Consider the following 15264-nt stretch of genomic DNA (forward strand, 5'->3'; position numbering starts at 1 on the left):
TCATCAGCATATAGAATACATTTTGCTGGATATATATATTCTAACAACTCATTTATATATATCAGGAAGAGAATAGGACCCAAAATGGAACCTTGAGGAACACTTCTGATTACAGATGATAAAGACGAGCAAGTTGTTTGAAACCCATCTGCAGCTAATTTAGATATTTGTACCGCTTGTTGTCTACTGGATAAATAAGAGAGAAACCAGTTGTGAGCTACTTCTCTAACACCATAAGCATACAACTTGCTTAAAAGAATAGCATGATCAATTGTATCAAAAGCTTTGGATAAGTCGATGAATAAGCCAACAACATACTTATTGTTTTTTTAATTCAAGAGCTATATTGGACATGTAATCAAACAAGGCTGTTTCAATACTTTTCTTATTTTAAAAGCCATGTTGTGATGGTGATAGTAAGTTACATGACTTCAAAACATTGCAGAGTTGAGACTTGATCACATATTCAAAATTTTTTGAAAACGTGGAAATTTTCTTACACCCCTTATACACAACGTGAATTTTCTGTACACGCCGTGAAAAATCCTTAACACACCTTTTGATGCACTGAAACATCAGCAGGATTGTCAATTCAGTGTGTTAATTTATGAAAACTACGATTTCTCTAGTTCCCCCTTACAGAGGCCTCATCCGATTAGTTATCGGTGGAAATGAAAAATTCTTTTTTCTGCACCATAGTTCCCAAGCTACTCCAAGCAAACAAACTGAAAATTAAGACAGAACATCCAAACGTATGAGTTATGAGTCAATTTACATGTTTTACAAAAAAAAAAAAAAAAAAAAAGTTACATCAACTACGATGTATTAATGTAGTAATGTACTAATCAATGTAACTAATGTACTTCAATGGGGCCGCGGTGGCTCAGTGGTAGAGCGTTCACCTCTGGTGCTTGGGGTCCCGGGTTCGATCCCAGCCCCCGCCAAGTGAACTTTGTGGTGGACTAACACCGTGTGCGTGGGTTTTCTCGGGGTTCTCCCGTTTCCTCCCACTTTCCTCATTCCACCATTTCATTCATTACTCATCATCACCGTCTCCTTTAGCCTAACCGGCATAACCGTGGGACGTAAAACTCAAAGATTTCATTTCATTTCATTAATGTACTTCAATCGTTGCTTCCTAGTTTAAAAAACATATGCATGAACATGACTTCATTTTGTGGTATAACCATTATTTGTGTATCACTTCAGGTTCAAAAGTTCTACTATCCCAAACTTTGGGTTGCATTGTATATTGGACACCCTGTATAAAAAATATGAAATTGAAAAATTAATATGGCATAAATCTCTTGATATGCAAAAAGTAACATGTAAAATACGATTTTTTTTTAAAAAAAATGTCGATATCCAGATTAATCCAAAATTCTCATGTAAATTAATACAAGTCTTTGCTAATTACCAGTATTGCCACGGACCTAACCCCGGAGTGGTCTGAAAAATAGTACCAAATTAAAACAAAAAAGGCTGAATTCATTATTTTATACCAATGTAATACATGGCTCTATAACACGGAAGTAAAAGAGGTAACGTTTTAGAACACCCCCCATCAATATGGCGTCACTACTAAACAAGATAGCCCGGTAAGCCGGCAACTATGTCAATGTATTTTTTCGTGCTATTATCGTTTTGATGTAGAATCTTAACGACACATAAATCATAGACTTTCTTAAGCACACGCTGATCTTCTTCAGAATATTCAACGTGTGAGAGGTTTTTAAGATTTCAAGCTAAAATTTAAAGTACACTACTTCTTTCTCGTCTCCTTCACACAACGTCACAGAATGAATGTTCAACAGCATTTTTAAGAGTCCAACACTATAGGTAATGCGAGGTGTAAGAAAAGTCTTACTGACACTTGAAAATGTGACAAATATCTGTTAAATGGTGCTGAATTGGGTAGAATTGTACCAACTTTTTCACAAAAGGGGCTGAAAATGCCAGTGTGGTACCATCGGGCCGACGAATGGCAAAAAGGGCTGAATTTGGTACAATTGTATCAAGTGTGGCAACACTGATAATTGCTGTATAGCCATAAAGATAATGACATGACTTCAATTCCTTGATTTAATGTGGCATATTTAAGATTACTGCCCATCTTGAATCATAGTCTCCTGTAGCTAAATCTTTGGTGTTCTTCATTTACTATGATAACTTTAAAAAGGGGACCAAGTTCAACCGCCATCTTTCATCATCATCCATAATTTCGTGAACATGTATATTAAAATACTATAGCTATTATAAAACAAAAGAAAACTCATTGATATAGGCGATCAGGACCGGTCTGCATCTGAAGATACACAATTTTAATTGAGATTAAAAAAGATAAAGACGCTTTAAAAGTCTATTAGTTCAGTAGCTGTAATTATTAATTAATTATAAATAATGGTGGTAAGTAGGAAACGTAATTGATACATAGAATATGCGATTATTTTTGGTCAAGATTATTCTGAAAGTTAGATATTTAAATGATATTCGAATTTAGTGTAATTAGCAGTTAAATGAAAACAATTGTGATTCTAATTCTTTTGTGCGTAGCAGTTAGAGGGACAATTGCTTCAATGTTTTAAAATGTGATCAATTTAATTCAAACCGCGAAACTCTTGTTTATAATGTCCGTTAACCTCAATAATGAATATTCCCAAATCAAATTAAAAACGGGTTAAGTTCCAAAGTTGGGCGTCCGTTTCCAGCAATTTTTTTAAAATTTACAGGAAAGATATGAATAATTTGATCGTTTGTGTGCTTGATAATATGTAAGAGTCCCGAAAAATCTGTTTGTTATATATAAGCGGTTATAAACATGGGACTATACGGCGAGCGGAGGGAACTACTTAGCGCAAGATAACCGAACAGTTGCATTGTGGGAAAGAAACGAGCATTTATGTTATCAATATGGCGAATGAGTGAGCTGATGAAGAGGAAGTGGATAAAGTGAAAAATATTTATCATACGTCATTTACACTCATCACATTTTAACACGAAAACATTTTTACACAGTTACAATTACTTTACACACATTCATTTCATCTATATTTCACTTTATTCAATATTTTCACCCCGATCAACTGGGTAACTAGCCCTCTTCCTCCTACTGGAACTCCTTCCCGATTTGGACTACATTAAAACCAAATTAAGACATTTCAATTATTACCTGGATTTGACATAATATCTCTTTACATACCTCAACATACTTGACGAACAATTAATAATTAAATAATACAAAATACTATATGTTACAGGAAATACGACTTGGAAGTCGACCAGGAAAAATGCAAATGGCGGCACACGCCATTTGCAAAAATAGTTACAATTACAAGATAAACATTTCAATTTTCATACATTTATAGCATACTTGGCGAATAATGCTGATGCTTCTATTTAAAACACCGATAGTTGGTGAAAGAAGACAAGACAAGACAATATGGCGAATGTATAAGGGCAATGAAGTAACAGTTTTAACATTTGTAAAGCAATACATTGATAACGAGCAAAATCTTTTAAAAGTTTGTGAAGAGCACGGATTAGTGAACCTAACAACAAATTGCAGAAAGTATGAAAAGGAGATAACAGCGAAAAACGTGGCGAAAGCGGACGCCCAACTTCGGAATTAATGCCTAAAAAAAATAACACACGCTTAGAGTATATACTAGCTGATACACCTAAGCCTTTTGCCCTCTGTACAATATAGGTCAAAATAGAACTTGATTAAAAGCACTAATTCTTTACTTATCCTGAAGCACATTCATTCCTAAATAGTTGAAACCATGCATTTTTTAAAAACTTTTAATGTCCGATGGTAAGCTGCCTCCGTCACTGGATGGATGATAACGGTAGAATGAAATAAGTGAAGAGGAAACTGGAAAACCCACGCATACAGTGCTTCTCCACCAGAAAGTTCACTTGGTGTGGACTGAGAACGAACCAGGGACCCCTCACACTAGAGATGAACACACTACCGCGGTAGTGTTGCCAAAACGTTGTCTGTTGTTCTGTGTGATGTCTGAAATTTGCAGGCTAACGAAAGATGCAAGAGGAAGTTTCACCGTGACTCACTTCCACATACCGTAGAGCGATGAAATTTTACATGTGTAATCCTGCGTACCTATGTAGATAATATAGCATTGTACAGCTCGTAACTCTGCACCGTTGCTGTGTTACAGATCCGAAGGTGAAGTAAGGTACAGTGGTCCAAAAGCCATTATTGTACCTCAGGAAGCAGCGTGGCAACATAGCAGAAATACTTACCCCTAGGAAATGACTACCTGATTGGTAAGAGGAGGAATGAAGATAATGTGCGGTCTAGAGAAAACGCGAACTATGACAGATTTCATATAGAGGGTCGTGCATCTGTCTGACCAACATTCGAGCAGTGAACGGGTGCGTTGTTTCCTAGGAGGCGGATATCTTTTGTCAGCATGCCATCCTCTGGGATTTCACAGAACCTCGCAATGCACGCAGCAGTGAGGCATAATATGTTCTGGTAATTGTGGTACGATTGTGGAAAGCAAGTAGTAATATCCCATGATGATCCCAAATAAACTTGAACATCACTTTGGTTACTCAAAATTGAACACGGACTTGATTTGGTGGTGGTACGTAGGCACGCTGTCATTAATTTGGCTAGGTTTTCTTCACTTACACCAGGCAGAGGCCGGGATGGTATTTTCTTGAAAGCCAGGGCCAGTTCCTTTCCAAATTCTACCCACCTAAAAGACCGATGTGACCCCGGTTTGAAGGTCCGAACCCTACAAATAAATTTTAATAGAATACATCGCTTAATTAACTCAAAAACAAAATTACGACAATTCCCATACCAATTACTACAATGAAAACCTAATGTTATAAGCTTTCTCCAAAGATAAAAGTGTAAACCTTGGTGAGTCGTAACACATTTAGAACTGTAGCACTAACAAAAGCTTGTGAAAAATAGGAGCAGAGCGTGGCATTCTGAGAAAACGTGTCCGCCTCCTGGGAAACAACGTACCCGTTCACTGCTCGAATGTTGGCCTGACAGATGCACGACCCTGTATATGAAATCTGTCATAGTTCGCGTTTTCTCTACATTGCACATTATCTTCATTCCACCTAGAAAATCAGGTACTCATTTCCTAGGGGTAAGTATTTCTGCTATGTTGGCACGCTGCTTCCTGAGGTACAGTAATGGATTTTGGACCACTACACCTTACTTCACCTTAGAACCTATAACACAGCAACGGTGCAGAGTTACGAGCTGTACATTACTATATGCTCTACATAGGTATGCAGGATTACACATGTAAAAATTCATCGCTCTACGATATGTGGAAGTGCGTCAGGGTGAAACTTCCTCGTGCATCTTTCGTTAGTCTGCAAATTTCAGACATCACACATGTGCAAATTACTCAGAAACTATTGATTTGCGACCTCCGGTTCATATAGATGAAAATGTTCCAAAGTACTTGTAGAATATTCCCTTGCTGGGAATGCATCTAATTACAGACCACAGAGCACTATTCTTCAGGCCAAAATAAAGCGAAATTATTATATGACGGTTTGTCGTCCGGAGCCTTCTTCAGCCGCTATGGGGAATCAAAATTTCACAATGTGCCAACGTCGCAGATTAACTTTCGACCATTAGCATCACTCTACAAATACAGGGTGTCCGGAATGGGACTGACGGTTTTTAAAAGTGTATAGTTTTAATGTGGTCATAGATACAGGAGAAAAAAAAAACATGTATTTTAAAAAAGAACTCAAAAAGTTTATTTGGTCTTACTTACAAGTCATTCTAACTCAGTGTAACTCCACGTGAGCTCCATTTGTAACTCTTACAATATCTAGCCTGAACTCAATCTCCTGTCACGTATTCTGTAACATCTGAAGTGTTACTGAAGCAATCGCATTCCTAATACGGTTCTTCAGTTCATCAAGGTTACGCATCTTTTCACCAGAATACACAAGGTCTTTCACATACCCCCACAGGAAGAAATGCAGGGGGTAACATCAGGAGAGTGTGGAGGCCACCTAATTGGCACACCACGGCCTATCCAACGGGCAGGAAATTGAGTATCAACGTACTCCCTCACTTGTAGGCTTCAATGTGGCGGGGCACCATCCAATTGGAATATCATTTGAGGTTGCAAATGTTGTAACTGGGGAACAGCAAAGTGTTAAAGCATGTTTAAGAACACATTTCCTGTTATGGTTTGCTCTATGAAAAAGAAGGGGCCTATAACAGCGTTATGTGTTAAAGCACACTGTACATAGAACATTCAATTTGGGACTGTCTCTAGAATGTTCTATGTACGCATGGGGAGTCTCAGATCCCCATATCCTAACATTGTGTCTGTTAACACAGCCATACAGTGAAAAGTTGCCTCATCAGAGAAAACAACGTTCAATAGGAAATTATGGCCGTAATCAATCCTGTCCAGAATTTCAGTAGCAAATGCTGCTCTGTGTGGCTTATCGTTGGGCTGAATTTCTTGCAACAATTGCACCTTATACGCGCGCAAACCTAATCGTTTGTGTACCACATCGTGTACTGTTGACTTTGGAATTGCCAATTCCCTGCTCGCTGCGCGAATTAACTTCCTCGGGCTACGTGAGAAACACACACTTATTGCTTCCACATTTTCTTCTGACACACGCGATTTATCACTAAAGGCGGCGCCAGGATTTTGGTGATGTGGGTGCAGGTTGGGAAGGAATAAGACATAGTAATATTAACATGGTACGCAATAAAAACTTTTATGAACATATTTTTAAAGAAAGTTCATATATGGATACACGTGTATGAGTTATCTATTTAGCAAAGAAATATAAGAATTTTTAAGTGTATAAATGGCATCAATTACAAGAGCTTTTATAAGGACATTCTTCTGTTGAATGAAACCATGGCTATAAATTCTTCAATGGCGTCTTCAAATATATGCTCGCTGAAATCGACTTTTCAACAGAAAGCAACATTATGGAGTTGAGTCTCTGTTGAAGCTCGATCTTAGTCTGGACTTGAAATAACTAATCTTGGAGAAACTCCGTTCGCATGTGCAGTAACCAGAATCATAAAAATTTTCTGATCAATCTGTAGATAGTCACATATACTCTTCCTCTTTCGGATTCCTGCAACCACTTTAGCCAAGCAAGAACTGCGGATGGAGGATTGTCCAAGCGCCTTGCTCTGCGCCATTGTGCCTTAAGATTTCAAGAATAATCCCTAAGTTTCAATAACAATAATAATAATAATAATAATAATAATAATAATAATAATAATAATAATAATAATAATAATAATAATAATAATAATAATAATATAAGCTTAAAAAACTGTATGATAGCAAGTAACTTATGAGAGACTTAAGAAGTCACTCAAATATATCCAAACAGAAAACAATAAATATACGAAATAGAAAGGATTATTGTAAGAAACCTGAAAATCGAAGTTGATGTGGGTGCAGCTGCACCCATTGTTTACCACCGCTGTGTTGTTTCACTACACTTCCCGTTGATAAAAATTGATCCTTCCACGTCTGGATGCTGTTGCGTGATGGAGGATCCTTGTGGTAAACACATCGAAAGTTTCGTTTAACTTGAACAACACTTTTTGTCTCTGCAAACCACCACACGCATTTCGCCTTTTCGACTGCCGACTCCATTTCTGTTTATCGGCACCATCACCGATAGTTGTTCAAGTATGAAAATTTGCTGAACAAAACTTTGAGTTTTTCTTCAATATGAATTTTTTTCCCTTCTGTATCTCTGACCATATTAAAACTATACACTTTTAAAAATCGTCAGTCCCATGCCGGACACCCTGTACATCAAGCAGTTAAATCGATTGCAACACTAATAAATGATGCTAGTATCAATCTATATCGACTTTAGCTGCCACTTGGAAAGAATCGATATAACTATCTTATACTTAGTAAATCAACTCCATGGATTTTATTTGCGACGTTGCCATATAGTGCAATTCGTGTCTCCAGACAGGAACCCGAAAGGTATACAGGGTTGTAGGTAACTCCACCGACAAACTTTGGTAGGTGATTCCTTATATGAAATGAAAGAAAAAAGTTCTAATAAACATGGGATAAAAAACGTCTCCTTTCAGAGTTATAAACCGCCGAAAATTCACGTTTCGAAACGCTCTACCTTAGAAACTACAGGACTGATCCCAAGCGGTTTAAGAAATTACACAGAAACTAGTATGCGATCTATCTAAATATCCGTGTTTTACCATCCTCCGTTATCGGCGAAATGAACGCGCCATCAGTACTTAAAGGAATATCCCTATACCTCAACTTCCTTTTTACAGTTCGTTTCGCCGATAACGGACCACGGTAGAACATAGAATTTCTTAAACCGCTTGGGATAGGTCCTATAGTTTTTAAGGCAGGGCGTTTCGAAACATGATTTTTCGAATTTTCGGCGGTTCATAACTCTGAAACGAGATGTTTTTCCCATGTTTATTAGAACTTTTTTCTTTCATTTCATATAAGGAACCACCTCCCAAAGTTTGTCGGTGGAGTTACCTACCACCCTGTATATAAAAATAATGTGTGTGTGTGTTGTGTGTACTTAGCCAGTAGGGATGGCCAGATTCGGATATTTTTGGATCCGGATATCCGGATCCATTTGGGTCCGGTTATCCGGTATCTGGATATCCGAACACTGGATCCGGATCCGAAAATTCGGATCTTGGATCCGGATCCGAAATTCCGTGTCAGAAAATTCGGGTGTTCCGAATCAGGAAAGTTTTCGAAATTATTGACAAAGAGATTTTCAATCCTATGCTTAAAATGAGATTTTAAGACACTTGTGGTATGTGATCGTGTGACAGCCTTGCGTTTTCTTCATTCTGTTGATATTCGGTTTCAGTGCCTTAATATGTCACAATTACTCCAAATTTGATTCATTAAAACTGTCGACTCTGGTGAGAGCAATCTCACTATCAGATTCGAATCTAGTGCAAATACTCGATCGAGAAGGTAGTAAATCTTTTTGATGCGGTCGTCCTGATGGAAATTTGTCCTTTGTTTTCTGTAACACTAGTCGAATGCTGGGATGAAACCTTAGTCGCAAGCCCAAACTTCTTCATTAGGCTTAGGCTGCTTTCTTTCCTAATTCTTTCTGAGTTACTGTGGTTACTGAATGAGGCCATTTCCTAGTCGTGATGGGCTAGGCCATAGCTAATAGAACAGCCCATAAAATATAGATCAAATCAAATTAAGGAGCAACTTCCTTTTCTTTCTTTTGATGAGCTTTTTTTTCTTTCTTCAACAATATGTTTCTCTGTGACCGTGCCACCCCAGTTAATGTTAAGAATTGTAGTATAGTTAGTTCTAAATATCAATTAATGTATCAAAATTAATGTATTAATGTAGCTGTATGTGTATACAAAATACCATATGCAGCCTCGAGCAGTAACACGTATCTTTATAATTAGTAATCCACTACTGTTAAGTGTGCATGTATAAGGAGCTATATCATTCACGCAAACACATAGGCGGATCCAGGGGGAGGGCGAAAGGTCGTTCGCCCCTACTCAGCGACACTATTAACAGTGTACTTTAGTAGTAATTTGTGACAATTTCAGATTATCTAAGTAATTTTTCACTGCTACAGTAGCATCCCCAACCGCCCCCTAAGAATCCATCCGCCCCCTCCAGGAGCCCGTCCGCCCCCTGCGCAAACATAATATACAACTCATTCAAGAGTACATTTTGTTGGCTTTTTAAAAGTTTTATTTTAAAGGATTGTCATTTATAGTGGCTACTTATGCAATTTTGTCCATAGGCATACAAGCAATTTCCAGTCATTACGCAAATACCTTTATATACTTACTAGACTGCAGCTAGTTACGGGCTTCGCCACTAGACCCCCGTTAATACTGCCTCGCACCACAAAAGCCTCTAATCATAATCAATTTAAAAAGAAATGTTTGGGAATTCGCCCTTAGACCCTCTGATATCTCATTTGATCGGCCTACGGCCTCGCACCTCGTAAACCTACAACCATAACGAATCTCAGTTCAAATATCAAGTTGTATGTAATAACATTCTGGTGTCCCGAAATACACCGAATTTCAGTGCGAGTACGTGGGGGCTTTTCAACCAGCCCACACATTTGCTCGGTCTACGGCCTCGGACATCATACGCCTGCAAACATAACGAATTTTTGTTCAAATAAGTTTCATTTCTCTAACATTCCAGGATTCCGAGATATAAAAATCTTTTCTTCCCTCCCCTTTTCTTCCTTTCTGAGACATACATCAAAAAACGCTTAAGTAAATATCTAGTTATTTCAAATGAAAAGTCTAAATACCAAATTCCAAGCTCTTAACCTTCAGAGGTTCCCAGATATCGACATGTTATTATAATAATTACAATCCCCACCCTTTTTCCTTTCCATATCTTTTCATTTTTACTAAATAAAAAAAAAAAAAAAAAACACTGAAACACGTGTCAAATTATTTACATTGAGAAATGCAAATACCAAATTTCAAGTCTCTAACCTTAAAGGATTGAATATATTAATAGAATAATTGTAATCCCCACTTAATTTTCTTCCCGCCCTTTTTCTTCCCTTCTGGGCCATATATCAAAAAAGTTGAAAAATACATATCTAATTATTTTAAGTGAGGAGTCCAAATACCAAATTCCATGTTTCTAACCCTTTAAGTTTCCGAGATATAGGCATATTATTATACTAATTGCAATAATTGCAATTTCCACCCCTTCTTACTTTCTACATCTTTCCTGCCCCTTCTAATTTAAATATCAAAAAACACTTAAACAAGTATCAAATTATTTTCAATGAGAAACCCAAATACCAAATTTGAAGTATTTAACGTCAAGGATTTCGGAGATATGGTCATTTTATTGAAACATTTCCCCCTTCTTCGTCGAATTTCCCAAAGTTCTTCCTTAGTGGTATCGTACGTCACAAATCCTATATACTGTCCAAATTTCAAGTTTCTAGCTTAAGCGATTTGTCCTGTACGGTGATCTGTCACTTACTGTCACCCAGAACTTTTCCCTTTTTATATAGAGAGATTTAAGATTTTATGGGAAAGCCACGGATTTTGTTCTAAGACCTCCAGTGTCTTAGAGATGTAATAGCTTTGCGGTAAACTTTAAGCAATCAACTGACTGATCTGCGTCGATATATATTATGTAAAATAACGCTTATGATATTTATTTTGCTCGTAATAAAAAAAAAAAAAAAAAAATTAGAAATGATGACGAAAATTCAAATACATCCATCATTTTAGCGTAATGCTGCAGGAGTCCAAATCATTGGATTAATCATAAGAGGCGACTGTATAAGATAGACTACATTAATTTCCAATGTGGCTCAAAGAAAATATGCAGCATTACTATGCAGTTTTTCAACTTTATAACTCAATCTGAAAATATTATCATAGGTCTCACAAACAATCGAATTTTAATTCTAACTCAATTAATATATAACAAAAGGCAGATCTATACAACTACTGACTTGAGATGAAAGTGGCATACTCGTAGTACTTTAAAGATATACTAAAGACTAAATGATGGGGTGTGGTCTAACCCCAAAAAATGTGAAAATGAGATTTTGATGTCATCTGTTGTCATTTAAAATGAATTGTCTTCCCACTATCTGAGTTAGATAAAATTCACCTAGTAAATTTTATATATATTTTATACATATGAATATTTTAATTCTGGTTCTGAATCTAAGGCCTAAAATATTCAAAACAGGAGTCCGAACTTCGAAATTTCGGATCTGGATCCAGGAACTGGATATCCGGATCCGAATCTAAGATCCGAAATTTCGGATCCGTACCCAAGATCCGGATAGCCGGATCCGGATCCAAGATTCAAAAATTCGGATCCGGATCCAAGATTCGAAATTCCGGATCCGAATCCAAGATCCGAAATTTCGAATCCGGATCTAGGAACCGGATATCCGGATCCGGATCCAAGATCCGAAATTTCGGATCCGGATCCGGATATCCGAGATCCGGATCCGTCTGGCCATCCCTATTAGCCAGTAAAGTCGTAAGTTGAAATCGAACCTTCGATTCTTCATGCTGGCAAACTTCTCTATCATCCTGGAGTTGAAATCTGGCATGTTGTTGATCAAACTTTTTTCTATGAAGAGCATGGCAAAGGAGTTAACCTTTCCTGACGTATGGAAATTCCTCACGAATGTCTTAATTCTCTTTAGAGATTAAAAACATCTCTCACGCTATGCTGTGGACATTGGTATGGTCACTGTTATTTGCAAAAGGATTGTTATTTCGCTAAAAGTATCCTGTAAGTTGTTTTTAAAGATAAGCTGACAGAACCAAAAGCTCAGTGCGAAATCGCTGCTTATCTAACATTGGATAGCTTTCAACCGCAATGTCCAGAATGTGTTCCGAAAATTTCTTCGAAAAATCACTAAAATTTGCAGAATCCAGAAGTTTGTTGGCATCCAAATGGCTTGTTCTCTCAAATCGATTTCGCGCCTCCGCAGAAATACGATCACACATTTCTTTGACATCTGGTAGACCTACTCTGCAAGTTTCAATCCGTCCACGTTAGTTTTCACCAACTGTTGGAAGAATCATATCACTTGTCATAATATTGTCTTTGTCATTCCGAATTTTCTGAATGGCTTCAATGAAATATTTACCATAACTGCTGTTTGTACTTTGCTGGCAGGCCTACACTGAATTTGATTATAGAAAATATTCACATGGGGCATTATTTTGTGAAAGAATTCTAACTAAACATGAATTCACTGTCTTCCAGAATATGACGGCGAACTCGAGATTCTTGTATTGTGATTTTTATATGGATTTCTCTGGTTCTGAAAAGCACTCTTTCAAAACATTTAAATTTTCATAGATGGAATTGACGGTTCGTGACTTGAAATTCCATCGAGTAGCTGACCACTCGGAATACGTCGTACAGCCACTTTTTCCAAAACAGATACACGCTATGGGAAGCGGGAGGGAAAATGTAGAAAATCCTGAAAGACTACAGCAGAGAAAAGCCCTTGTCGATTGACTTTGAGATGCAGTTCTTTCCATTATCAAATTTAGTTGGTTAACAATGGACGTACTGTGCCAAGGAAAGCGTTCTTTAATTTTAGATTGTATGCCATTAATTGATCCCCACAATACTGATGCCCCTTCAAAAGTCTGTGCTATAATTTTGCTACGATCTGAATCTGTGTCAAAAATGTTCTATTCATTTAATATACATTTCGAGAATTCTGACCTTTAGAATTGAGAAAAGAAGGGCAGAAGACAGAGAACCAAGTGCCATTAACAAGCAGAAACAGAAAGCTAAAAAGAAGAATACTTGGCGCTTGAACAGAATGTTTTCGGGCTCAACCTAGCTCCGAAAGGTGGAACTTATTCTGGGCGATTAAAAAGGAAAGTGGACATTCAGTAGAGCCTGCTCGGTTTGGTATTACAACTATCACACTGCGCAAGGCGCTGATAATCGCGCTCCACGCTCAAAAAACAAGATCGTCATCAGAGAAGTTCTGTATTTTGTTGACTAAAGAATAGCTTAAACAAATGATCCGATGAACATTTTTGAACTAGAATTAATCAACACAAATATACAAATATAGGAAGCGTGCTATAGCCCGGTAGCACTAAGTCAGAAACCGCTACTGATGTGGATCATACTTATGTCAGAGTCAGCTGTCTTTCTACCGAACTTCGCAAGTTCTAGGAGATATGGGATGCCTGCTGGATGCTTGGTCAATGTGGAATTAGTGAAAGTGCAATGATAAATTCACAATACTGTGGTTGCTTTTCTAAGTAATATATATAAAACAAGAGAGAGCAGAAGTAAAATATATGGATTTTTCTGGATCTCACAAAAGCCTTTGACCTTGTTAATCACAAAATTCTATTAAATAATTATATAGTTATGGTATTAGAGGTCATGAATTTGTGGTTCCAATCCTATCTAATTAACCCATGCAATATGTGGAAATAGGAACAACCAAGTCGGAGGTGATGCACATTAGAGACGGAATTCCATAAGGATCAATATTAAGTCCTATATTTTTCCTTGTATATATTAATGATCTTCCCGATTACATAATTCCCATCAAAAGCGCCCTTTCTGCTGATGACACAAACATTTTAGTTGAAATCCCAGATAAGCCTTGCTTCAAGAAATACATATTTAAGAATACGACAGATAAACTTTCAGAATGGATAAAAGCAAACCAACGCAACTTAAACACAGCGAAAACAACAATAATAAAATTTTAATGAAGGAAAATTAAACTCTCTAAATATACATTAAATACATATAGACGGGAAACTCAGGCGTCTGACACTTATAAATTTTTAAGATTAAAAATAGATTCTAAGTTAACCTGGGATGAGTAAGATTGTAACTACGGAAATATTGAAAACAACTTATTTCGGCTTGGTCCAGTCAATTCTATCGTACGGAATCATTTTCTGGAGTAATAGTTGCCAGGTGATAAAAGTATTTACAATGCAGAAGAAAGTGCTACTAATAATACTACCAGTTCCCTTTCATACACCAAGTAGACCACAGTTCCAGAAACTAAAAATATTACCATTACCGTACATATACTTTCTTGAAACAACATCGTTCATACACATGAATAAAAGAAACTTTCAATTCAATTCAGATCCACACCAATACAACACTAGAGCAACCAATCATATTCGTACGCAAAATTTTGTTTTTAACAAAAACTCAAAATTCGTTACCCCACATAGGAATAAAACTATATAATAAATTGCCAGATTGTGTCAAACAAATGCCGAACTTGGAGTTTAAAACACACCTCAAGTTGTTGTTACATCAATATCTTTTCTAAAGTTTAGAGGAATACCTTCAGTCTGATTTTTCTGTATAATATTAATATTAAGTTATACTTGAATGTCGAAATATATAAAAGCAAGGTACAATTAATATTTAAAAAAATACACTTTTAGTTTAGTAGTTACGTATATATTTTGAATATATAATATTTGTACTATTAATTGTAATAATGTATCCCTTGACAAAGCCATGAATGTAGAGTTTTTAAGGCAGAAAATGAAATGAAAAAATAAATAAAGAACGAAGGCTATGCATGGACCTACCCATAGTTTTGCGTGAGACTCTAACTACAGATACCTACTATCAAGAATTGATCTCGGAATGCACACTCTTGCACTTGGATCTCGTAGATTACTGCTTAATTTCTTTGCTAAATCTTCAACAAAATATTCCACATTTTATAAATATTTTC

General features: G+C 36.8%; 1 protein-coding gene across 1 annotated transcript in view; it reads left to right on the forward strand.

Annotated features, from left to right (window-relative positions):
- Positions 1-2337: 2337 nt before the first annotated feature.
- LOC145686801 (tubulin alpha chain-like) overlaps positions 2338-15264 on the forward strand; it is a 37986-nt gene continuing 25059 nt past the window's right edge. Inside the window, exon 1 of the mRNA XM_081760470.1 lies at positions 2338-2406. Coding sequence (XP_081616596.1) covers positions 2401-2406 — 6 coding nt within the window. The 5' untranslated portion in view covers positions 2338-2400. The remainder of the gene's footprint in view (positions 2407-15264) is intronic.

This window comes from Thermobia domestica, chromosome 5 (assembly GCF_964235325.1).
Source record: "Thermobia domestica chromosome 5, izTheDome1.hap1.1, whole genome shotgun sequence".
Lineage (NCBI taxonomy): Eukaryota > Metazoa > Arthropoda > Insecta > Zygentoma > Lepismatidae > Thermobia > Thermobia domestica.